The sequence below is a fragment of the Orbicella franksi genome, chromosome 2 (assembly GCF_964199315.1).
Source record: "Orbicella franksi chromosome 2, jaOrbFran1.1, whole genome shotgun sequence".
Classification (NCBI taxonomy): domain Eukaryota; kingdom Metazoa; phylum Cnidaria; class Anthozoa; order Scleractinia; family Merulinidae; genus Orbicella; species Orbicella franksi.
This window is the reverse complement of record NC_138146.1, coordinates 21,069,266-21,096,682: the sequence shown is the minus strand read 5'-3', so window position 1 is coordinate 21,096,682 and position 27,417 is coordinate 21,069,266. Positions and strand designations below refer to the sequence as shown.

Below are 27,417 nucleotides of genomic sequence, written 5' to 3'. Positions count from 1 at the left end.
TTCCACAATATGACGTCATATCCTGATGTCGCTCCCAGTCCCTGGTCACAGTCTCTCTCTGTCACGCATTGACGTGTATCTAAACATGACAAACACGGCAATGAGTTGTGGTTGAGTTGTGGTAGATTTCTTTAGGCTTCACAATGGAACTATTCATACTGAAATCGTCAACGTGACGTAAAATTTTACGAAGCTAAGATGTCCGCATTCTTCAAGGAATTCTTCGTTTCGTGACTAGGTTGGAAAATGGTCTAATTATACTTGTGATGCGTCAAAATGCCGCTCAATGAACGAATACTTAACATAAAAATATTAACGTTTATATGAAGGAAGGAGAAATATATAACATATAAATAAATATCAAAGCGTAGAAAAATATATCTTTGAACAGAACATCACGTTAAATTTTGGAAAATGTAATCCTTTATTTATGGTCGGATTAGAATTAACTTTCAGTTATTTAATACTCCCCACGAAAGAATTTTAGATTAGACTTCAAAGCCAATAAAAACATTATCTAGCATACATTTAATCAGAAATATACAATACAGTTCAATGGTAAGGTCTGACAAGAATGGCACACGTTTTATATTTACGAAATTTCTTCTATGGAGGATGTGCGTGCAAAATTGTCTAGAGTTCATGACCGACTGACCCCCTCATTTTCCGGATTCACTAGTATTTAAAAGGCTTAATGAATTACAAAATTGCCAAATCGTTTATTTGGTTGCCAAGGCAACGAGGCAAGCAGGTCGCGTGACTGCGTCAAACTCTAATTCCTTCCTGTGTCCAAGGGTTTTCTCTGTACATCCGGTTCAGCGGCGACGCATGAGTTCACGACCGTTTTTGTAAACAAAAGTACACCAAAATGACAACACGATTGATTCCCCTTCCTCCACCCCCCGTGGAGTACTCCCTTAAATGGGCTATATAGTATGTGCATGTGCATGAACGGGTATGTGCAGGGTTTTTAGCCGTTGTGGGTATGCTTTTTGGACTCTAGTTTTGAATTGGGTATGTTTTTGAAGGATCTTACACCTGGGTGACTTCCTTTGGTCGCGGAAAAGGCTGCATGGTTATCGCACTGTACGTTGTGTTATAGGCCCTTTGCAGCTGGGGTCACGTGACCAAATTTTTCCTAGAAAATTTTTATATTATGGGCTATAACTTGAAGAATGCCAGAAATGGAAAGAGCACATCGAAAATACCAATATGAGGCCCTTGGCATTAAAAAGTAAGTTTATACAACAGTTTGAATTTTCGGAAAATTTAGAGGATTTGTATGGAAAATGTAGCTGGAGAGCAAGGCCTTGCTCTCCAACAACTTTTTCCACCCAAATCTTCTGATTCTTTTAAAAATTCAGACCGTCATAAAATCTCATTCTTTGATGATGGGGGCCTCAAACTTGGCCATTTTGATATTTTCGACATGCTTTTTCCATTTCTGGCATTCGTTAAGTTATAACCCATAATTTTATGAAAAATAGGTCACGTCATGGCTTAGCCGCAAAGGGCCTAATGCGAGTTTTATTCTCGCGCAAGCTCACTACCTGACGTTTGGACAAAAGTGCTGAGCATATTTCCACCCTAAACTTTAGAGGTAGACAATGATACAGTTATATAGCTTTCACTGGATTCGTGATTTGATTTGAATTTTATAGATCCTGCTGTTAATTCCTTATTATATATACACACGCTAGACAATTTACTATTGGTTTCAAATATTCCCTCGACTTCCTTTTTTCCTCTTGGTAGTAAAACGTGGAATTAGATACCTCGCTCAGAAGAATACCCCCAGTAGCCGCGCGACGATCCCGCCAGCTAAAGCTACAATCTTGGACAGAATACAAAGACTATAAAATGTTTAAGCAAGCAACCGGAACGATGATCCTGCTGGTATACGTTGGATCAATAGTGATCTAATCGGCTTTACATATAAAATGAAGAATACAAAAGCAAAAACCGACACAACGTAGAATGATTTTTTGAAGGTGTACTATATTTCGGCTGACCAAACCAGCCTTCTTCAGGTACAATGGAAGATTTTACATAAAAACACGCACCAATGTATTTTGGGAAACGAATCCTTCGTTTACTGTGATGATATTAATTTAGCTTGTAAACTTTTCTCTTATTATTAAAATATTCAGTCCGCAACGCGACGATGATTTCTAAACAAACTAGTCAGTAGTCAAGAGGTCAGGAGTGTTCTGTGATCATCATTTTCTGTCGATCACGAGCAGTCGGGTTTTGTTCCTGAAATGGAAAAGTGAAAATTTTGCAAATAAGGGAAAGGAAGGAGAATACACGAATACGCCGCTCGATCGCTCTAAGGAATCGTCAATCTCGTTCCCAGAGTCTTCGTTCTCCTTGACCAGCGGTCGGAAAACGAAAGCTCTGGGAGCAACCATTTTGAAATCAGAACAAAGGAAATAACCGAATTCTGCCTATCCGGTTTTACTGCGCAGCCTGCATCTATGGCGCATGCCTGAAATGGTTGCTCCCAGAGCTCTCGTCTTCCGACCGCTGGTCAAGGGGAACGAAGACTCTAGGAAAGAGATTGACTAATCGTGTAATCGCGTGGAAACAGCATGAAAAGAAAGAGACTGCTCGCATGCCAATCTCGTTCCCAGAGTCTTCGTTCCCGTTGACCAGTGGTCGGAAAACGAGAGCTCTGGGAACAACCATTTTGAAATAACCTAATTCTGGTGATTCTGCCCATCCGGTTTCACTGCGCAGTCTGCATCTATGACGCATGCCTGAAATGGTTGCTCCCAGAACTCTCGTTTTCCGACCGCTGGTCAAGGGGAACGAAGACTCTGGGAACGAGATTGCTCGCATGCAGTCTAAATTTTGTAGGATCTTCACCATCGCCGTTAATTGTGTACAGTTGAGTCGTATGCCCATTCAGCATGTTTCCTGGTGCACGGTATCCCTCTTTATTACACGACTAAGTTAGCTCAGAGGGCCGATAATTATAACTGAACCAAGCAGATTGCTCTATTTCCGTCCAATATTCCCTAAATATTGGACCGAGCTCTGTCCCGATCCGTACTGTCAAGAACTCGGGCCGGTATTCTCCAAATACGGCCCTGGCGCTTGGTTAATAAGATAGATATCGCGCACGGTACCAAATCTTAGAACCAGATCTTCTGTTTAATTTTAGTTCTCATTGCCGGCTTCTCTATCCTGTCTGACAGTCTGACTCATGTGACTGCACATCCTTACAGCCGTACGCGTGTATCATATAGAAGTTTCGGTTGTTTCACAGATCTGTGTGACTTAACTTGACTTAATCCTTGTGAGGCAGAGGGCTTCCACAATAGCTCTCCACCGGACCGTGTTCTTTGCAATCGTTTCGCCCTTATCCCATGTCTCAGTTCTCCAGCACTTTTATCAATGTACGTCTCCATGATTGTTTTGTCTTCTGTGTTTCCTTTTACCTTAAGGGTTCCATGTCATGCCCATTCTGATGGTGTTTTCTCCCTTCTTCCTCAACTGTACGGTCAATGGTCAATCCGTTTTCATTTCCTTCGTTTTATTGTGATTCCTACATGTTATTGTACGGTTCCTTACCTACTATAAAGTATGCTAAAAAAATATACTAAAACCTGAAAGTTCTTTTTTCTCTGAGTACCGTAAACTGCCACTCAGTCCCCCCCCTCCCCCCGGCTAATAAGGCCCTCCCAGGTACAGACCCACCTACCTGTAGACCAGAAAATACGGTTATAGGCCTCCCCCCTCCCCCTCCGGATATAAGCCCTCTCTAGCTTTCCTCGTTTTGAATTCGTTTTATTATGTTGTTTTAAAGCTTAATTAAAAATCAGTAAATGGAAATCCTATTTCGATGAACACAGCTATAGCTCGTTTCGAAATGATTTTTTTCTATTTTGGTTAAAAACCCCCTCGGATATAAGCCCCTCCATTTATAGGCAAATCTAGAAGCCCGGGGCTTTTAAGCGGCAGTTTACGGTATTCCATTTATTCGGTACAGGCTTATGCTACGACCGCAAATGTTCCGAAAGGTTTCAGAACAAAACATCTCTGTCACAATCCTGGGTCATAAGCTAAGTATGCCAATCTGTGTTGCACCCACTGCGTACTAGGCAATGGCACATCCAGATGGAGAGCTGGCCACTGTCAGAGGTAAGCTCGCAGTGGTTACAATGAATTGGAATTTGCATGGCCGAGTATTTTTATCGTCCTCCCAATTCGATAAAATACTACAAGATTTAACGCCTCTTAAGAGAAAATGGTGAAAAAGGCTACAATGAATTGGAATTTGCATGGCCGAGTATTTTTATCGTCCTCCCAATTCGATAAAATACTACAAGATTTAACGCCTCTTAAGAGAAAATGGTGAAAAACTTGCATGTTTTCACCGGTGGGAGACCTTTCGAAGATCGACGTGACCGAAGGTCTCGCGATAATAATTTAGGTATCCAATCAGAAATAAAACCAGAACCAATCCTGACTTCCTCGCACACTTATTCCCCGCTAGACTTGCCACAATTCGACCTTTGCTTAATCCCTTGATTATTTATCTCCCTCGAGTGAAGCGAGAGGGCAGTCTTCAAGCTACGAAGTCTCGAGCGTAAGCGACCCAACAGGCTAGGGAAGAATTATTGGAAAGGACTTTTAGGAAGTCTTATTCCCCGCGTTCGCGACAGCAACAAGTATTTGCTTTAAGATTTGATTGGTTCAGTGAGTTTTCCGTCTCTTTGGTTTGGTTTTACCACACTCAATGGAAAACCGCCCCATCCCAGCAAAGTTTAAAATTTGTTTCTAAATAGCCTAATTGGCCTTAAACCTCTCTATCAAAGCGAGGCCCGCTGCACAGCCACTCAAATGAAAATGAGTTTAATCTGCATGTGAATGAAATCTCATTTTCATATGAAAGGATGGACATCAAGACTGCCAAAGCAATGCAATCAAAAAAAGTACGACTATATCTATAACTATTTATCCCCTCACTCCTCAAATGCACGCATATACGCGTCCGAGGATCTAGAGTTGTTACGTTACGTTAGCCTAGACGAACTGTGATGATTATCAATATGCTGGCAAGGGAAGCTGAAGGCGTTTTCCGCGTGACTGTTTTCCTTCGACGGCGAAACCGTGGGCGCTAGGGCGAGGCAGTGAAGGAATTTTCGCGTTCGGAGACTCTCAGCTTGATTACTCACCATTCTCCTCCCAGCTCCCGGCTTCGCCGTGTTAGTTACATCGTCCGCCGATGAAACAAACACGCGTAAATCTCGCCAGCTTTGGAGGCTATTAGTTTGTACAAGGGATCTACTTTATCGATATCAGGTAATGTTTGGTTTGCCTTTCAGCTGTGAACTCTGTGAACACAGCTATGGCTCTTAGTATATACTCTACATTCAGTGTAGAAGACGTCGCGCGCGAGTCTCCAAACACCATCAAGTTTCTACAGATGCAGTTCTACACAGATCGCCAGCTGATGGTGGACTTGTTAAAGAGAGCTGAAAAAGCAGGCTACAAAGCTGTTCTGTTAACAGTTGACCTACCAGTCTCTGGCAGACATAAAAAGAGTTCAAACTTTTCCCTCCCTAAGCACTTGGAAGTTGCAAATTTCTCTTCTTTGAAAAAGAAACAAGGACTTCGAAGTAACAACGAGTTGCATAGCTATCTAGCCGTTGCACGCGACAGTAGTGTTGACTGGAAGGTATTGGATTGGCTTTTTTCCATCACGTCACTTCCTTTCGTTCTCAAAGGAATATTAACAGCTGAGGATGCTCGTCTCGCAGTGCAGCATGGGGCTCAAGGGATTCTGGTGTCAGATCACGGAGGGCGGCAGTTGGATGGTGTCCAGGCCACTGTATGTGTAATAAATGTGATGTGTCCTAACTTCTTATTATTGCTGTGATAAAGAATGATAGTGTTTTCTTGATAGATTGAAGTGTTACCCGAGATAGTGGAGGCCGTACGAGGAACTGGGCTCGAAGTATACGTGGACGGTGGCGTGAGACTGGGAACTGATGTTCTTAAGGCCCTTGCTTTGGGGGCAAGAGCGGTGTTTGTTGGACGGCCAGTCATCTGGGGACTTGCTTATAAGGTATGCATTTGTCAGATATATCTTTGAAGAATATTACAAGTTATTGATCTAAGAAACGGTTTTTATATTACTTGGACGAATGATTTCCATCAACCAATACAAGAAGTTGGAAGATTTTTTAGCTTTCATCAAGACAGAACGAAACTTAGGGGTTATAGGACAACTCGTCAAGACAATTTGTTCATTTTAGTTAAAGAAAGCGAAGAAGATACAGCGTTTGCAGCACTTCTTCTTAGATGAATCCACACTACCAACATTTTTTGCTTGCTATAATAATGGTATCAATCGAGTACCCAGTTGTTGGTAAACAAGTGACGATCACTTTATTTCGTGACGTAAAAGGATACCATAGCAACAGCATAGCCCGTTTTAAAAAAAACGCCTTTAATTATAGTTTTTAGCACGTATAACTCAAAATTAATTTGGTGCCCCTCATTTTTGTAATCGAATTGTAATGTCTGCTGCTTTGTAGGCATATTTGAGGTCTGAGAAGAGGTGGTATAAGCAATGGGATTATAACAGCTATATGTAGCAAGCGCAGGTCTCTTGCAAATTGTTCTCAGCTTTCAAAAACAGGCATTTTGTTATTTTTACCAAGGATGAACTCAAAGTAGCCATGGGTTTGGCAGGTTCGATAAATACTAACTTGAACTTTAATTAATAAAGAAATTTTCTAAACTTTTATAATTTACTGTCAACCATTTAATCACCATAGCTACTTATATTGCAAATTAGATCTCGAATTCACTGGAGGCGCGCACTTGTAATGTCACGCACGTGCGTGATCTGTTCTAGAACCAACCCAAACCACGTGCCCCGTAATAAACGGTTTGTTATTTCCTTGGAGGTCAGATTTTAAAGTTAGCAACTCACGACACTCACTGACTATAAAAAGATGAACATTTTCTTTTTTTTTATTAGGATGTGCGTCTCTTTAAGACATCACCTCTTCCCTAGTAATGAGGCATGCAGCCAGTCATCTCTGAACACTGTCTCAAAAACACGATCTGAATACTTATACGAATGTCAGAAATATATCAAAGCATAAAACGCAGCCAAAAAATTAAGATGGTGTCATACCGACATGGCAGCCGTCATTGCAAGAAGTTTCCGACGCAGTTTCGCGCCTCCTCAAACGTGGAAAACACCCTTAAATACCAAGCTGTATCATGCTTATGGCGAATATAATTTTTGATGCAGAAAGGTAAAAAAGCGACGGGCTTTTGGCGAATATCGAAATTAAACAGCGATTATCGAATTTTGAGTGTGTGTGACGTCTTGATAGGCAATAAATAATAACTCGACTTAGACCGCTGACGGAGCCACTCATGTTTAATACACCCGATCCTCGAGCTAGTAACTGCGGCTGAAATCAGCCAATCAGAATGCTTTATCGCCGGTTCAATATTTTAATATTTTCAACCTTAGTTTCCACATTAGTTTCATTCTTGAAGTCGCTAAATAAATCTTTTACTAACTAGGATTCTCATTTTCCGTTCACTGTTTTCCCTTTCTCGTTCTGGTTTTTCTTCGATTTGCCCGCTCCCTCAACCTCGATATCAGAAATATATCGGATTACTCTGTTTGTCCGTCAAGGTAATTGACAATTATTTCCCTTCGTGTCAGGGACTAGTGGTGGATATTTACAGAGCCGCGAAGCGCAGTCTCGAGAGGTGAATATTTACCCTTAGCGACTGACAGGAAGGGAAATAATTGTTTTAGTATATACCAAACCAGTAGTATAAAATATCCACGAAATTGACTCAGAAGACTACAGGAAGTAAATTTGCACGTATGTACAACGGTCACAGCAAGAAAAGTCAAATGATTCATCAGGCGATCTGACAAGGGAAATCAAAGCGTGTTTCGTGTCTCTAGTGAAATTACAAATCGGCAATCATAGCGGGAAAAAGTGGTTTGATTCGTTGATTTGTCAAAACGTTTGGTTCAGTCAAGTCGGGGGGGGGGCTCTTTGGGAATTTCTGGGTGGGGATGTGCTGGTGGGACCCTGGAACCCTTAGCCTATACCAGAGCTAGTTCAGCTGAATTTTGCTACCCTATACTAGAGTAAACTCCCCGAATCCCCTTATCTATCGACACTGTTGAGGCTGATTTGCATAGATTTAAACTTGCCGATTTGATTTTTTTATATTTTTGAGTGGCAATTCCTGGTTTCCTTAGTCTAGATAAAATCTTCAACCAGCTAGTCAGTTTTGTGAAAAATTATACCCTATTCTAGACCGAAACGCTCTGATTTATATACCCTATCCTAGAGTAAACTGCTTGAAAACCATACCCTCCACAGCGGCACATACCTATATAGCCCATATATGGCAGTGCCCCCCCCCCCCCCCCGCACCCCCGCCGCCGGGAGTCAAGTCTTCACAATTTATGCTGGAAGCTGCTGCCCAGAAGATTCACACAGAAGTAAATTGCTAATTGTGGTAAGCGACTTTAATTTTTGTTGTAGAAACTGCCAGAGCGTTTTCTAAAACTTTTGAGTAGTATAGAGAATGAGGGTTTCAGCGCTTTGGACCAAAACTGGCTTTCAACAAACTCCACGAGTTAGAAAATACCTTCGTCAAGTTCCAACTCGAATAATGGTATTTTCAAGTTTTTTAAATGAATTCTGATGCTTTCTCCTCCCCTCATTCTCTATACTGCTCCAATGAAATCACTTTTTATCCAACACTTGATCTCAAGCGGAGCACGAGCCTGCTTCTTGGCAGCGGAGGCTGAAGCAAGTTTTTGCTTGCAAAAACGGAGCTGCGTCGAGCAGGGGATGAAGAAGCAGATCAGCTCTAATCGCGTGGGCGGAAAGAGTCATAGCGAGGAATGAGCCATAGCTCATCCGCGAGCGGTTCAGCGAAGCTGAAATGGCGATGGAGCGATTTATAATGTGTTTTCTTACAAGTGACGATCACCATTTAACGATTACCATTTCATGTCTCCCAACCCTCTAGAAATTAAAAAAAGGTCTACCATTTTAAAATATGTTTTTCAAAATATTTGCATAATCCATAGACACATACCAGACAATGACGTCGCATTTTTCAGAAAGACAGGATGTCATTCTCAGAAAACAGGAACACATTAAAGGGACTTTCCCTCCTTTCCCCTTTCCCTTTCTCTTTCCGATTTCTACTGTCATCAAGTCATGAGATAGTCGTATGATTTTTTCAGCCAATCACAAGTTTCAAATTTTTGAGTAACGTTTATGACAAAGTTTATGACAAAGTTTGTATCCGTGGGACTTTCCCTAATCGTTTTCACTTTATTTCTAACACGTTAGAAACACATAATTGCATCAGACAGTCGTTGACCTTTTCATGTTTGACTATATATGCTAATAACATTTAAAAATAATTTTCTCAAGGTAATATATAATGAAAGCTCCCTATTATTATTGTAAAAGCTGTCAAATATCCATTCCAATCATATTAAAAGACGTTCATGAGAATAAGGAAATATCATAAGACACGTCTTGATAAATTTGTGAAACAAGGTATAATATTTATATTCACAACAGTATGTTTCAACATACATCTTCAGAGGTGACCGTTAGGAATAGAAGTAACAACTAAATTTCAATTTGAAATAAGTAACTAATTAACAATTACAATGACGGAAGCTGAGAAAAATTTGCAAATAAACAATGCAAACTAATAAAGATAAAGATTTCCGCTGCTTACATTATCATTTAGGGTGGGTTCTAATTCCCTTGACGTTTCGTATGTTTCAACATACATCTTCAGAAGTGACCGTTAGGAATAGAAGTAACAACTAAATTTCAATTCACTTCTGAAGATGTATGTTTAAATATAATCCAATATACGAATCCAAGCACTTACAAATCAAAAGATCTCAATAATGAAGATATAAAAGGCAGTTTTTATGAACCTGAATTGTTAAAAGCCCAACAGGATGTGTTCAGAATTGAAAAAATCATCAGGAAAGATCATAAGAAAAAACAAGCTTTAGTTAAGTGGAAGGGATATACTGATGACTTCAACAGTTGGAGACCAATGAAAGATTTGAAAACATATAAATATTAATTGAGTAATATATATTGCCATTACTCAATGTGGTGAAAATAATATAACCTATATGTGATTATATGTCAGTTGTATGTTTTTTGCTACATCTGTTTTGGCTATTTAGGTAGCCAAGATTTAATACAGATCCTGGGTATTTAATTTTATAACAATTTTTTCACTATTGTCTTTTTCTATAACAAAGTCGTCATCAAATGTTTGGTTTTCCAATCGTTCGAAATATTCCTCACCACCATATTTATCTATCATTCGTCTGTAATATTCATGCTTAGTTATATATTTAAATTTATATTTTTCCTTAGTGTCTCTTGTATATGCATGTTTGAAACCATGTTTTTTATCACAAACAAATTTTATTGAAGGATTATTCACATTCAATTTGTTTCCTTTCATAATATGATACTTTTTTCGTTTCACAATTTATTGCCTTAACAGGTTGTGCTTTATATGAACAATGTTTATTATGAACTGATTTAGTAATTTCACTAATTGTTGTTAATTTAAGATTTTTTAATCTGTTATCCTTCATATTTCTGTTGACGTGAAAAATTGCTGCTTTTTTATCATCAATCAAGCCGTTAAAACATTCCCAGATGAATCTGCTGACTCCCATATTGATCTTTTGTGTTACATTTAAATGATATTGAGTTTTTGAAGAAGGATTATGACCATCCATTGGATTTCGTCTGTTAACATTAATTACTTTACCAGCTTTTGAGCCAGCATAGTTTTCATAAACAGGATGAACCTGATATTTTACATTATCGACTATTATTACTTTCATTATTACCAATATGTATATATCGTCTTCTCTTTAAATGATTATGTATAAAACACATAAAGTTATATGAACAATTTAAAATATGGAGAAAACTCCTAAAAATAAAAATAATTATAATTTGACAACGTCATGGTATTATTGTCCTGTTTGTTTAAATAATAAAGGTTACAAAATAGCTGGAAAGCATAATCATCTTAATACTCAGCTACACCAATGAAATGTAAATAATACGAAAGATTTTTTAAAAATGAAATAATTGAATTACAGAATGAAATAGAATTTTTAAAACCAAAAAACTGCTAATGAAATAACAGTTCATTTTATTGAAACGAAAAAACATTAAATTTTATAATGTCCATATGCATAAGAGTTTATGCCATTTTTTCGTATATATCTTTTATCATCAAAAGATGATAATGATACTTTATTTAGTTCATAACTTCCCAAATGATGATAATCTGATCTTATTGTCTTCATCTTATGAAACATTTGTTTACTATCCAAAAGAGTATTTTTAGTCTGCATGTTTAAGATCATTTTTAGTACTATTTTTTTTAATACCTTTGGCTGTTTTATTATTTTCACCATTTTCTTTAATGTCAGAGTACATTTTACCTCTGGGGCCAACAAATTCTGTTATTATTTGCCCGCCAGCTTCATCTTTGAATTTTCCAATGACTTTCTTATTTGTTTATCATAGTATGGACTGTCTTCTGGATAATCAGAATTGTCAAATTTATCTTTATTTTTCCAAAAATCTTTATAAACATCTTTTGTTTGAATTTCATATGTTAAACTATCAGTATCTGTAAACAATAATTAAGCTTTTTTACCATATTTCTTTTTGATATAATTATAATGAAAATCATACATTAAAGTCTTTGATATATCTAATATCGACATTCCTACATATGCAGGTTTATCTAATTTCAAAGTTTCTTTTATTTTATGAACAGCAACCAAATTGTCATTGAATATTTTTGATGATACAAAAGTAGGCTTACTTGATAGTTTTAACAATTTATCTTTATCAGTGACAAGTCTGACATCAACTCTTTTCTAACATTTTCCATAGTCATAAGTTTAAAGAAATCTTTTTCAAATTAATTTTTTGCTTGTTTTCTTTTTTCTTTATTAAGATCAATATAAGGTTTTAGCCAAGGAGATTGATCAAAATTTGAGAACCCTATGTACTTTTGTTAATTTTAATCCTAAATCAAGATATAATTGTAAATTACGATAATGTAGGACATATTTTTGTTTATTTCTTAATGTTGGTATCAATTTATGTACTTGACCGATAGATATATTGAATTTTTCTTTTATTTGTTAACAATAATCTGAAAGCATATTTTCAGATACTTTAACTTGTTCAGGAGGTAATGGAAAATCATTATGTAAATCATGTAATTCTTTAGGATCATCCCAAGATCAACTTCAAGAATAAGTCCTGTTTTACTGTCATCTTTATACGTAGCTAAATTGGTTTTATTTATTTCATTTTGTGTCATCCATCTGAAATTACCTGTAGGCAGATATTGCGACATTGCATATCCGTACAAGTTAAGTGATATATTTTGAAGGTTTATTTTTATCGTAATTTTTCATATACATATTATTTGCTTCACCAAATCTATGAGCAATGTATGAAGTATCACCTCTCATACCCTTTTCAATAAACTGGGACATATCAATATCGGTCATTAGTTCTAATTTGATATCAATCATTTTCAACATTTAATCCCATGATGAGCCTGGACTTGTAAAATAATTCTTCTTTGGTTGGTAATTCAGTTTCAGTAAAATTTCCAAATGAGTCCATATGTCCGTATGGATAAATACCTTTCTTTGTCATTAGATCGAAAACTTTACCTTTGAATTTTTCTGAAGTATCTTTAAATGACTCTTTAGGTAAATTATTCACTAGTTTATCCAAACTTGAACTCATGAACCGAAAACTGTCAATAAATACCAAATTGTAACCTAACATAAAAGCCATACATTTTTCCATGTTATTGGGAATTGCATTAATAGTCAGTTCTTTTTCTTCACCATTTTTATTTATATAAGTGTTATTTTTTGCTATTTTACCTATTTGTTGCATCATAAAATGGCTATCATAACCTCTTAGATTATGAAATATTACCGGTATTTTATTAGTTAGTTGGAAATTAAGGTTACAACTTTCATGTGCTCAGCCTCGATATTTTCCAGTTACATGGCAATGATCTCTTACTCTTTTATCTTCTTTATTGTATTTTTTTGTTGCAAATGTGACATTCTTTTGCTTTCTTAAAATTCTCTTCATCTTTTTCAGCCATTTTCAGAGGCTTATTGAATTTGTATTTTATTATGTTTCTACAATATTTTACTTCATCTAACATTTTCTCCATGAATTTGTAAACTGCATTTTCACCTCTATAAATATTGAATTGGTTTTGTATATCGATCATCACATGCACAAACAACTTTATAGCCATATCCACAATCTTTATGATTTTGATACGATTCAGTATATGATTCATTATCATTGGGTTTACATGAATTTACTTTTTCTGTTATTGCTTCGAAATCTGCATAAATAACAAATGGTACTTTCAATTGTCTATTGTAATTCTTAAACATGATTTTTTCACCTTTCTGAGGCATTTTGACAGCTTGTTCACCATTGATTGCAATACAATCATTTTTGCGTTCATTGAGAATTTCTTCTGAGCTGAAATGTTGTAAACAGTACATGCAAAAGTGTTTGCTGTTTTTATGTTTCGTTTGATTGAACATAAATCTATTGAAGTCTTTGATTAGTACATAATGTTTATTTTCATTTTCGATAATTAACAGTAGATTTAAATGATCATCAAATTTTTCTTTCGAAATATAAATTGGAAATTTTTGTTTATCTTCATATCCAAATGCATTAATGTTGATATTATTTTGTTTTTCAATTTTATTATAATCGTTAATTTTAACTGGAAATTCAGCATTGGAATAATCTAAATGTTTAATGTATTCTCTATCATTTTTTTTGACTCTTTGAGGATATTTCTCTTGTGGATTCAAATGTCTAATATGACACCATCTGAAACATTCATTATCTTTATTTTGTAAGTTTATAAGACCTTTCATATGATGTCTTAATTCTTTTGGAAGTTGGATATATGATTTACCTTTCATTGGCTTATATTTAACAACATTCAAATAATGATTATCAATTTTATCGATCCTCCATCCACTACCTTCACTTAACCATTGACCAATCTTTTTTAAAATCTGTTCTTGAGTAATTTTTAATTGTTGATTTAAATCAATGATGTTCATAACAGTTCGAGCTTGACTATTAAAATAAATAGTTTTTCTTTTTACATAACGCTTAACACCTAAAATATCAGTTTCAACTTCAACGTTTATATAATTTTTTTCATCATTAGAAACGTCTGTAATAAAAGTTACTTCTAGAGTTTCATTAAATTTAAAACTTTTATTATTTTCTAAGTAAGATTTATTAAATAGTGTTCAATCGCCTGTTTACTATTTTGTAATTGAATTAATGGATCATTTTTATTTTTTAAATCAATTTCATAAGTTTTGACTGAGTCTTTTAGAGCTTGTTTAATAGGCGTTATTTTCGTTCTTGGAGCTGGAATAGGAGGGTTTTTCGTTCTAGGTTTAGGTACTGGCTTGTAATTATCTTGAAATTCTTTTGGAGGAGGAATTATATTTTCCTCCTACTCTTGTACCATTTGTTTAACACTTTAACGAGGAGCTGCAACTGTTTTTTTTATATTTAATTCTAGATTTTGGTGTTGGTTTTGGTGGATTTTTCAATAATAGATCAATTAATTGTTTTTTGATAATTTATTCAATTCTGATTTATTCATACTCATTATAATAATTTATTATATTATTTTGCGTTTATATATTTTAATTTATATTTCCATGATTTGTAAATTGAGGACCTATATTTTGGTTTCTAAGGGACTGGAAAACATTAACTGTTTTATCTTTCAAATGCCAGTATAAGAAAATATAAAGGTCATTATCCAATAACAAATTAATAAGTTCTGATTTTTTCATTTTATTGAACTCTTCATCAGCACCATTTTTCAACAATAAATTAACAAGCTCAGAATTTTTCATTTTGTTCAATTGAACAGCTCCTATAAGCTTTTGAATCATTTTTTGAGACTGTTCACTTTTAGTGATTGGTTTAAGTTGTTGATTCTTCAGTCTTTCTTCTTTTGCTTTCTTATACATAGCTCGTGCATCCAAATACTCTTTGTGATCTTTTTTCAATTTAGACACATCAATGTATTTTTTTACATTACTGAGTTCTTCTTTTGAAATTTCTTTATCAGCAATAGCATCTAAAAGTTTATTAGTTGAAAAAGGTACTTTATTAATTCTTTCATCAGTGATATAATTTTTGATACTCTTAAATCCTATGTATGACATATATTAATTGAATAGATGATTTCCATTTAAATTAGATAAATTTTGGTTTAAAAACCATGTTGAATAATAACATAAGAAATTAACATTTGATTAAAAAAATTGGTGGAAATATTATTTGAAACATATAGTTTTGATTATGAAATGGTAATGGTTAAATGGTGATCGTCACTTGTAAGAAAACACATTATAAATCGCTCCATCGCCATTTCGGCTTCGCTGAACCGCTTGCGGATGAGCTAAAGCTCATTCCTCGCTATGACTCTTCCCGCCTACGCGATTAGAGCTGATCTGCTTCTTCATTCCTCCTCGACACAGCTGCGTTTTTGCAAGCAAAAACTCTGCTTTAGCCTCCGCTGCCAAGAAGCAGGCTCGTGCTCCGCTTGAGATCAAGTGTTGGATAAAGAGTGATTTCATTAGGGTAGTATAGAGAATGAGGGGAGGAGAAAGCATCAGAATTCATATAAAAAGCTTGAAAATACCATTATTCGAGTTGGAGCTTGACGAAGGTATTTCTTTTAACTCGTGGAGCTTGTTGAAAGCCAGTTTTGGTCCAAAGCGCTGAAACCCTCATTCTCTATACTACTCTTTTGAAGGAGTTGTAAAATCTTCCTGACTTGAAACCATGCTTTAACACAATTTATAAATTTTGGTGTCTTAATCTCGCTAACCTCTAAGACGAAATTCTTGTAAATTGCAAACATTATTCCGAGTTACGTAGCCAATCAGAATGCGCCAAAAGTCTATCCTCTGGTTTGGTTTATAGTAATGAAGTTAGTAGTAAGTGGGGAGTCAGACAAATACCGGCAATCTGTGACTACTTTTGCGCGGGCTAAAGTGCTCACAATTTCCCTGTATTTGTCTGACTTCCTGTTTTCTACTGTCACACGCCCCGCAAAATTCCCATTTGAAAATTTGTGGTTACCCTTTATAACCAAAAGAATGTCTGAATCAGGCAACAGTATTGAACCAAGTTAAGCAACGTTTTTGTGACAAAGCGGGCGATAGATATATCGCAATCGACGGCAAGTCATTAAAAAAGAATTGCCAAGCGCTTGGTCTTTGCGTGATTACCCCTGTGAAGCCTGCGGCAAAACGTAACGTTCACGCAATGTCACAGTCTTCACAAACAGAAAAAAAAACATTGAAAAGGTCCGGTAATACGGGCAACATTTTTCTTCAACTTGTCTCGCAACATTGTTGCATTGCAAGTTGAAACACATTGTTGCGCGTATTACCACGTTTGTGACCAACTTGTCTCTCAGCAAAATACAGTGTTGCAAGTTGAGGCAACATGTTGCGCAAAGTAGACTCGAGTTCTACTTTCTGCAACAAATTTTAGTTCTGCTGCTCGTATTACCACTGAAGCTACAACTTGTCCCCTAACAAATTTGAATTCAACGCTTGTGATTGGCTGTCGCGAAGCGTGGCAACGCGGCAAATAAAAAAAAAACATGGCGGACGGTGAAGACGAGCGTGAATTCGAAGTAGACCAGTAATTCTCGGAAAGTCATAAAGCTGCCCTGTACAAAGACATCGAGGGCTATCATAGTCTTTGGGACACCTCGTTTGTCCCTTCAAAACAAGCGGGAAAAAAGGCAAAAGGCTTGGAAGAACTGTCGCAAAAATACCACTTTTCGCCTAGCTACCTGAAACGACACTGAGCTTCATACTGAGAGAACTTCGCTAGCACGGAAAATTAAGAAGAAATTGACAGCCAGAGGTCGAAGTGGAACTTCGTCGAAATGCTAAATTATATTAAAGAAGGCGCCATCTTTATTTACACACGATTGACCGATTATACCTGTAGAATTCTGCAGCTTTGCAACACTGTATTTTACTGCGAGACAAGTTGGTCACGAACGTGGTAATACGCGCAACAATGTGTTTCAACTTGCAATGCAACAGTGTTGCGAGTAAAGTTGAAGAAAAATGTTGCCCGTATTACCGGACCTTAAAGGGTTAGAAACAGAAAAAAAAAACACCAAAAGAAGAATGTCCAGAATGCGCCAGAATGGTAAGCAACCGACTTATGTCGACATACCAAACGAAATTGTTGACGCCATGAAACGAATGGACCCACGAGAGGTTGCCAATATTCTCTTTTCAAAAGAAATGTAAACGGAGACACTGCTATGCAATTTCGGGTGGTTGTTTTCCCGAGCATGAAGCACAAATTGTCGCATGACTGAGCGAGCGCATTTGTTAATTTTTTTTTGTTTCCGACGCGTGGGAAACTGCTTATAAAACAGTGGATGAATCACACAAACAGCCTGTGGCTAGAACGCCGTTCTTTCTTTTGCGTGAATTCCTAAGTGCTGGAAAAAAGTTTAGCACTCGGGAATGTATTCAAACAAAAGAAGGGGGTTTCCCGCCGTTTAAGATTCGGAATGGAAAATATGAACCGTTGCCTTGTAGAATGTGTGGTTGTGGCCGAGAAAGTAAATGGGATCTGAAAGAGATTGTCAATTGAACAAACTCCGTCCTTTGTATATTGAGATGGAGGAAAAAAGCAGAAGCAGTCGTGGAGCGAGAATACCTCCATGCCAAGAGGGGTATGTGGACTAATCTGAAACAGACGATGAACGATTTGGTGACTGGTGCAGAAAGAGCTGTTGATGCTCTCTTTCAGTAATATCATTTGCTTAGGGTGTATGACCCTAAAGGTGCGCGGTGTGAGGAGTACAACCGCATGAACACCTTTTTGGAAAAAAGGAAAACCTTTTATCTGCAAGAATAGGGGCGTAAGAAAAGACTGTTTGAAGAATGCCACATCGCGGTTTTGAAAGAAGACAAAAAAAAAAAAAAGAAAAACAGTCCGACGAAAAACAAAGTCGAAACGTTTATTTAAAAAAAGAGACAGGCAACTCATACATCAAATTCTTATAGGCCGCGATGGTAAAGGAGTTATTGATCACGGCTGTACAAATTCGGGCGATTGTCTACCCGAGCATGAAGCACAATATTCTTGCCCTTGCTGTCTTCTGAAGAGCTGGCAGCCGTGCACTCTATTTGAATAAGTGACAACCCTTGGTATAACACTATGGACCGCTAGTTGACACGCCATCACAAGACAAGCGCTACTGGCCAGCAATCGAAGACTTTCAGGAACGAGACAAAATCAGCAAATGGCGCGACATCCAGCAAGGGATGCACAAGGTGCTTGAAGTCCAAGACCAAGGGTACAACAAATACGGGCCGTCGTTTGTGTTGCAACTGGAGCACGAAAACGGCCTGATAATGTTCGTGCGGGCGCCATCTTCTCTGACATATGGCCGTGTGCAAGGCTGTGTAGCCAGTCTGGCAACGGCCCCGTGCCTAACAGAGGCTGCCTGTCAAGCACTACTTTTATTTCAACGTTGAAGAACCTCACAAAAGTCCACTTCGTGTTAGACCTCTCGATGTTGTCAATAGTTGTGTGTTCGTTCTCTTGTTGATTCAAACATCTTTCTGCCACAGCAAGGCTGTTGTCTATCCAAGGAGAACCTCTTTTCTATTTACAGAAAGCCATACTCCTTTTGTCTTCGTTGTTCACAATTACGTATGAGTAGAAGTACCTTAGATAAAAAGCTGTGTTTACCTCTTTCTTTCAATTTACCTATAATAGAACGTTTTTTCCCAGTCTCCTACTAAAAATCAATCTCATGAAACGCCGCCCCTCTTCTACGCCTTCAAGCGCGTCATACAGCCTAAGGAGCTCATTTTTGTAGTTAGTGATTGTTTGATTTCCAAGAGGCAGATAGGGGTCAAACTCTTCAAGAAGTGCTTTACTTCGTGTTTCTTGCTTTCTTCTTGGAGGCGCAATTGGTTTGCCACCTTTAGAAGGCCTAAGCGGTTTCAGTAACCGCTGTTTCACTTTTTCTGGAATTGGTTCGTTCAAAATGTTTTGGACCACTTCGCGAAGCCGCTGCCTTTCTATTCTTTTGGTTATAAATGGTAACCGCAAATGTTTAAATGGAAATTTTGCGGGGCGTGTGACAGTACAGTAGTAATATAAGCGGGGAGTCAGACAAATACAACCGGGAAATTGTGAGCACTTTAGCCCGCGCAAAAGTAGTCACCAGTTTGCCGGTATTTGTCTGACTTACTACTAAGTTTAATGCTTTTTTAACCAATATGCGATGATCAGATCAAGTTACACGTTAGCGTGCATGAATTTCAGCCTAGCGGGCTAGGCGTGCTATTATTGGCCAAGCATAAAGACCTTACCACCAGCGCGCTTTTCGTTTAGCCATGAAAATGGTTAACACTATTTCGGTTCGCCCCACCAGAAAAACCCAGAAAAATCAGAAGTTTTGAAAAGGGAGAAGTCACAAGTTTATTTTGCCCCAAGAATTCTCTGGTGGACGAACAAAAACTCATTTTCCTCTCGACGGAAATGTTCCTATTTTTTCTTTTTTTAATGGATCGGAAAGCACCCAAGGTTGATGTTGGAAACATCTGCCTGACTCAATAGACTCAATGGCGTCCTAGAGCTCGCGCGTTTTCGGTCAACGTTACATTAGTAACAGGGAAAACTTGTCCATTATTGAACTTGAACCCATACGTACAATCAAATTCTGTCACCGTTGACCGAAAACGCGCGGACTCTGAGACGGAAATTGAGCGTGACCCATTGAATCAAGATAATCGATCTTCCTGCATGGAATTTTCATTATTTCTGTGTCGAAACTAATTAATTAAATAAGCATTTCGGGTTTTTTTTTATCCAGTAAGAAGATGTCAAACTTTAGAGACCTCTTAACAATAGATGATCTAAAGAACTACGCTGCTACACACTTGGACAAGAATGCCTTTGATTACTTTTCAACGGGAGCCGGTGACGAAGTTACACTGCACGAAAATCGTCAAGCTTTTAAAAGGTAAAACCCGAATGGTTCAAAGTACTAATTAAGAGTCAAATGAATGGGTCATGAGCCATTGAGTTAACCTGAGCGTTATTCAGGCTCACCTGAGTACTATTTTGGCGAAAAGACCGAGACGGAGGGCTATTTAGGTCAACAGAAGTGCTATGCTAATGTGGTAAACTATTGACTCATTGACTTTTGTCCGAAACACTGTACCCACTTGACTTATTACAGTCAAACCTCTATTAAGCGGTCACTCTCCGAAAATAGCCAGGTGAATGCTTGAGAGAAGTCGACCGTTTAAAAGAGGTTATCAAAATTTAGCGTATGGGGCAAAAAAATTGAACAAGCTAAGAAAACAAAAGTAAGCACGCAATCTACATCATTGTTCGTAACAACTGTAGTGCGAAATATATCCAAGGAGTCCACGCACTCGTCAACAGATTTCATAGTAATGTTGTTTGTAAGGCAAACGTCGAGCGTCTTTGCCTTAAAGCGGATCATTGACAGTTTTGGCATCTCATTTATCATAATTTCTCGCAGGTTTGGGAACCGTTCTTCGCGCGGTCAAAAAACCCTTTCGAGCCTCCTTAAGGTCGTCTGTTTAACCGATTCATGCGCGCAAGGAGGTGAAATTTTACTCCCGGTTACTTACGTCAGCCTGAGCGTCGAAAATAAAACAACTCAATAACTTGCAAATTCGCTTACATTTAAACGTTTTTTCTTCGTGTTTCACAAGATGCAAACTAAAATAAGTACAAGCAAAGACAAAATAAGAGAAAAACAGAAAAACAGGAGCAAACGAAAGAGAAAAACTCACTCCGTGTGGCTTTGTCTGATCTTACCGAAGTGTACTGGTGGTGTAAATTGCGCACGCGCTGATAGGGTAACTTCCAATAGACATCAGGCGCACTTCCGGTTTCTTTAAATGGTAAAGGAAACGCGGTTTCTCATTAAATCCGGCCTTTTTCAACGAGTTTCGATTAACGCTAACGTTGAAAACATAGCTACGCATTCCTTTTTCGAAGTCATGCTTTATTCAGAAAATTAACAATTTTTCAATATTTTGAAATTCTCTCAGAATCTGACCTTTTAGAAATGAAACGAAATCTATGCATAGAGTAATTAAGATATTAAATCAATGAAAAAAATCCCGATAAAGTAATTTGCCAGGGAGCCTTTGCATTTTTTTCAGTATTAGTCACATGGCCAAGGGCATGGTCTGATGACATCATCACGGGTGTTACTGATCATGCAAAAGTTAAAACACATGAAATAACTCTGAACTAACTAAAAATAATTAGGTTATATGAGAATCAATTTTCCTTACCAACGGCTCGAAAAGATCAGTTAATGGGCCCTTAACAGACGTGAATTACAATAAAATTAGCCGATTGGGAAGTCCAAACGGTGATCTCGTTCGTTAACTAGAGGTGACCGCTTAATGGAGGTCAAATATACAGTAAATATGTGAAGCGAATTTCGAGAAATTGAATGGTGACCTCATTAGAGGGTGACCGCACAGAGGGCCGCTCGACGGAGGTTTGACTATTCATAGGACCTCGTGCCCTTCGCCTCCAAGTGCGATTACATTGTAATGGAAATGAAAAAGTAAAAGTGGAAAGGGTTGTTGTTTCTCCTTCATCCACCCCTTCGATGAGACAGCTTTCTAAATTTAGTTGTTTGTTAAACTTTTGACCTTTTTTATCCGACTCGAGTTTCAAGTGAAAAATATAATAAAGACGATTCGGTTCGTGCATTTTGTATTTTCACTATTTGTTCGGTTGCTGTAACAATCAAAATAAGCAGAGAGTTCGATCTGCCCTCGAAAGTGCAATCGGCGAGTTTTATACACTGAGTAATTTATGTTGAGAAGCGATTAACCTCCGTCCATCTCTCCCAATTCTAGCGCCTAGATTAATGATGGATCTCTACCCCTAATATTACTCAGAAACAATTTTTCCCCAAGTTGTTTCATTTTTGCGCCAGTTTACAGAAAAGCTTAGTTTTCATCTTTCATTTCGCGCGGAGAAATGTTATAGCGCGCACAATTAAATTCTTAACTAGGATAGCCGGTCGGCCTGTGGTCTGACCCTGGGGACCCTGGGTGCCAGGGAGAGGTTACTAATGTCGCTTAGTACAAAGGCTAGGGAGAGGCAAAAGAAAGCGCACGGCGAACGCTGGGAAGCTTTCCCAACCGGCATCCCCTGCACTCTCACCTTGTCCCCTTTCTAACCCCCGGTCCAACCCCTCAAGGGAGCCACTGGGAAGGACAGATTACTAATGCTGTGATGTCTGCTGTAATGCAAGATTAGATATTAATAGGTCACCACATCTTAGACTACTCGGCAGAGGTCTGAACGTTAAGAAAACTCGAAGTTAGTTTACAATGTTCTAGGATTTCACCAACCCAGTAAGTCACGAAACGCAATAATGAAATTTTCCCATCGTAAGCGGTCTAGCTTACGAAGAAACGTTCCAAAATCGCTTTTTCGGGAGTTCCTTTATTTTCGCGGAACAGGGGGTCGGATTAAGCTCTATATTTGTAAGGAAACAAAGAAGAAAATCAACTTGACATGCAAGGTGCTATAGCTAGGTACAAACGTGCAAGAGGATTAGAGAGTATTTTCCCCACGACACTTCGAGTTGAATAGGTTATAGGGGGGTAAAAGAAGTAATAATTTAGATGAGTTTTGACCGATTTATAATTCTCTTTAGTTGGCCATGTTTTCAGTTCTCTGATGGTCCATTTGATTACTACAGGATTAAACTGCGTCCACGCGTGCTACGAAACGTTTCCCAGCAAGACATCTCTGTCACAGTCCTGGGTCAAAAGCTAAGCATGCCAATTTGTGTTTCACCTGTTTCTTTCCAAGCGATGGCGCATCCAGATGGAGAACTTGCCACAGTCAGAGGTAAGCTTGCAGGTAACTCAGCTGTGTTATAGTACGAAGGACAACCGCATTTGTTGTCGCAAAGAAAATGAGATTAATTAACAAAGGGGTGGATTTCTTCCAGGCACCAGTTTATTTCATGTTACTTCCCATCTAGCAATACAGTAAATACCCGCGTGTAAGAAACTACATTTTTTTGAAGTCTGGCATAGTAGTTTCTTGTATTTGGATACTTATTGGAAAGCTAGGCTATGTAGGTTCTTAATTTTTATGAAGGTCATAGGAGATATACCTGTTGATTGCCAGAAAAATAACTAAACTGAACATGAGTTGACGAGAGTCTGCTCCAGGTTATAAGTGTGCTTGTACTCATATAATAAAGGTTTTTTCGTAGTTTAGTTTTATGTATTTAGGCGCTTAATGCGACCAAACAATAAGCCGTCAAACATTGAGATTCAAGGCGGGCACCTACTCTAGTTAACACGTTTTCACGTTTGATATGTTTGCCTTTCAGCGGTGAAATCTGTGGGTACAGCTGTAGGCGTGAGTATATACTCCACATATAGCCTGGAACACCTCGCGCGAGACTCTCCAACCACGATCAAGTTTATGCAGATCCAGCTGTACACGGATCGCCAGTTTATGGTGGACTTGTTAAAACGAGCCGAGAAAGCGGGATATCAGGCAATTATCTTAACAGTGGACGTCCCGGTCAAAGTCTTCGGGAGACATAAAGACAGGGCGAATTTTTCTGTTCCCAAGCATTTGAAGGGATTTGCTAATTTCCCTAACAGCGAATCAAAAAATAACGACCAGATGAGCCGTTACATCATTGCCGAGAGTGACAGTGGTGCTGTCTGGGAGACATTTGATTGGCTTCGTTCGATGACGTCACTTCCGTTTGTTATTAAGGGAATATCGACACCAGAGGATGCTCGTCTCGCAGTGCAGCATGGGGCCCAAGGGATTCTGGTGTCGAATCATGGAGGGCGGCAGTTAGATGGTCTTCCTGCAACTGTATGTCAGAATGAGAAAAGTTCACTATTTTATTTTTATTTCTGTCAAAGAGCCCTGGCAACCAAGTGTTTACTAAATGTGACTTGTTTCTAGTTGTTCTTGAAGTACAATTCTTATTTCACACACACAAAAAAATTCTCTCTTGGATTACAGATTGAAGTGTTACCCGAGATAGTTGAGGCCGTCAGAGGAACTGGGGTCGAAGTGTATTTAGACAGTGGCGTGAGACTGGGAACTGATGTTCTTAAGGCCCTTGCTCTGGGGGCTAGAGCAGTGTTTGTTGGACGGCCAGTTATCTGGGGACTAGCTTATAAGGTACCCGAAAATATTCATTTATTTCATGGCAACAAATAAAGGTTTTCATGGGAAAAATTATTTGCTCTGTTTCGTTACAGAAATGGTTTTGAAATGAGTTAACTTTTCAATTTTAAAACATCTGTAAATTTTCAACTGTTTTTCATTTTGAAACAAAAAGTGACAAAACAGGACAGCTGCTACAAAAGAAACTATTAAAGGCTTTTTCTACTGAAGGTCCAACGTTTGGTTATTTCTTTTTCAGGGAGAGCAAGGTGTCTTTGAAGTTCTTCAGAAGCTCAAGGACGAGCTCAAAATAGCTATGGCCCTTGCAGGTGTGGAAACTCAAAACGTTTACATCACATGACTATCGTTAAACGGCAACTCAGCAGCCACGCATGCAATAAACCAACAGATCTCGAGACAGTCAGCGGCGACAAGCACTTGGCCTGTCTCGTATACCAAATTCCTTCTCTGATTTTTCACAGGAAGTTGGATGACTTTAAGCGCCATGAGCCGACTGAAACGCGACTTCCTAGTAGCGCTACTGGACCGAGAATTGCTTCTGTTTCACTGTGAAGAGTTATGCGTCTCATGAGAAACTACTGAGGATTAGTCGGAGTCGGGTAGCCATTTTGATTTCATGTCGAGTAGGACTGGTAATCTGAAAGAAAATAACTGAAGATACTTAACTTACCGTGGGGGGAGGGGGGAGGGGGTGGCAACCACAACTCAAAGAATTTATGTTGAAAACCTAGTATCCGTCATTTTTTGTCTAGTGTACCATAAATCCATTTATAAGCTATATCTTCAAAAAAATTGACATCTTAATTTTTTTGTCTTAGGATGTGCGTCTCTCAAAGACATCACTCCTTCTCTTGTGATGAGGAGTGCAGTCAGCCATCTCTGATGTCAATGAAGTAATACCAGCTACCAATGCCATTGTCCCTTACTGTAGTTAAGAGTCTTTTTACCTCCAACAGTTGAAATCTCGATTAAAAAATCAGGGAGAGGATCAAAGAATGCATGCTTATATATATTTTTAATATCATCATGTGCTATAACAGGTACACAGCTTGATATTGCGAAAGCGTGTCGAGGGGCGGAGTCGTGTCGAAAAAGCTTTTCATGGACCTAAAATCTGGAGTTCACTTCTAAAAAAATCAGGAATGTAACTGTGCCTAGTTTTAATTTAATATATGAAAGATATACTAAGTACCCACCTAAGTTAGAATGTAACTATAAAAACATGTAACAGGTAATTATTTTCAAATCCTTTAGTTCAATTTTGACACGTTAGCCCTCAGAGCCAGCCAGGGCTTTCACAAACTCTAATTGAATCGAGTATCAATAAAGTATGTATGTATCTATAGTCTTTTTGCTGAATTTTTTTTGAACATCGATTTTATGTTGCTGATCGTCTAGATCTGTGGGTCGTCAACTTCTGAAAGGAAGGCTTCCCCTAGCCGCGAAAATGAGCCTCTCAGATCTCAGGTACAGGCCCAAGCTGGCTGGAGGTATCTACCATTCACTGCCAATTCAGAATTAATCTACCAAGGTACTACATAAAAAGTTATAAGAGCCCAAAGATTGCACTTAGTTTCAAGATGGCGGCCATGTTAGTCATTCATGGCCTAGGTTTGTAAGTATATTCCTTCGGACTCGTGAAAGAGATGGGATTCTAATATCGAGAGATGACGTTCCACGCGACAGTAGTATATCTTGATATTCAGACAAAAGCTAGCAAGGTATATTACATAAAAACTTATAATATTAGATCTTATTAGACCCCAAAGGTTCCACTTTGATTAAGATTGCGGCCATACTAGTCATACTTTTTCACATCATACTTTTTTCTACCCGTTGAACAGATGGAATTCTATATCGAGACATGAAGAAGGTAACAGTAGTCTATTTTGATGCTCATTTAAAAACTACCAAGATACTACGTAAAAAGTTATTAGACCTGAGAAGTTGCCTATCGTTTCAAGAGGGCGGCCATACGACTAACATCAGGCCGATGCTTGACATCATACTTTATTCGACCCGTAAAAGAGATGGGATTCTAATATCGAGAGATGAAGTTCATGGCGACAGTAGTTTCTCTTGACGTTCATGTGAAAACTACCGAGGTACTACATAAAAAGTTACCAAATCCCAAAGGTTGAACTTCGTTTCAAGATGGCGGAATATAAGTAATTCATGGCCGAAGTTTGACATCACACTCCTTTCGACCCGTCAAAGAGATGGGATTCTAATATCGAGAGATGAAGTTCCAGGAGACAGTAGTCCGTCTTGATAGTCAGCCAAAAACTACCAAGGTACAATACTACATGACAAGTTATTCGACCCACAAAGATTAGACTTCGTGACACCGAGGACGGGTGGTTGGCAGTAAGTTTACGAAACATGACTCAAGCGTTGGGAATTATACTTTCATCAAATGCTTATCATTCAATATGATATAATTTGGAAAACAGCGATAGCATTCTTATAAAGTTATTACCGTGTGAAATCCACAGTTTTGCGTGCTTCCTAGAAAGTTTGGTACATACACCGTATTACTTTATAGTTGCGCGTTTGCGTTGTTGAGTTGCGCACGTGCGCAAGTGTTAGCAGGGGTAGTAAGTCAGTGATTTTTAAGTTGTATAAAATCAGAGAGGGTCCAGAGCTACTTTAAATTTTCCGAAATTTTTTTTTTAGACTTAGTTTAGGTGCTACTGTTCAGATTTAAATTCATGATTTTTTTTTTTAATCCAGCTATCACGAAATATTGATTCAAAGTATTTTAAATGTACTCAAATACTGTCATCCCGTCAATTTGGGAAAAAAAACGTACTTGTGTCCAAGCATTAAGCAGCGAGCCCTGAAAAAATGGTAAATTGTCCTGAAATCACGCGAGGGCCTCGATTCATTTCGGCGTACAGCGAAAACGAAAAGTAAGAATTTTAACAAAACACATCGGTTTTAGTACTTGCTCATCAAGTTCTTTCGTTGGACAAAG

General features: G+C 38.0%; 1 protein-coding gene and 1 pseudogene across 4 annotated transcripts; both read left to right on the top strand.

Moving 5' to 3' along the window:
- The first annotated feature begins 3,686 nt into the window (after window positions 1–3,686).
- On the top strand, window positions 3,687–8,420 carry LOC145471609 (2-Hydroxyacid oxidase 1-like; annotated as a pseudogene).
- A 26-nt stretch (window positions 8,421–8,446) lies between these two features.
- On the top strand, window positions 8,447–27,118 carry LOC145478605 (2-Hydroxyacid oxidase 1-like). 4 transcript variants are annotated; one of them, XM_081456688.1, is made up of 7 exons: window positions 8,447–8,520; window positions 20,074–20,223; window positions 22,972–23,123; window positions 23,617–24,119; window positions 24,273–24,434; window positions 24,679–24,748; window positions 25,259–27,116. In XM_081456688.1, exons 2-7 carry the CDS (start codon window positions 20,081–20,083, stop codon window positions 25,321–25,323), a joined length of 1,095 nt encoding a protein of 364 aa, XP_081312814.1. In that variant the 5' UTR covers window positions 8,447–8,520; window positions 20,074–20,080; the 3' UTR covers window positions 25,324–27,116. The 4 variants fall into 4 exon arrangements, with proteins under 4 accessions (XP_081312814.1, XP_081312815.1, XP_081312817.1 ...); XM_081456689.1 differs by lacking the exon at window positions 8,447–8,520 and adding an exon at window positions 15,340–16,560 and having other exon boundaries at window positions 17,066–20,223; window positions 25,259–27,118; XM_081456691.1 differs by lacking the exon at window positions 8,447–8,520 and having other exon boundaries at window positions 15,340–20,223; window positions 25,259–25,333; window positions 25,839–25,917.
- The last annotated feature ends 299 nt before the right edge of the window (window positions 27,119–27,417 follow it).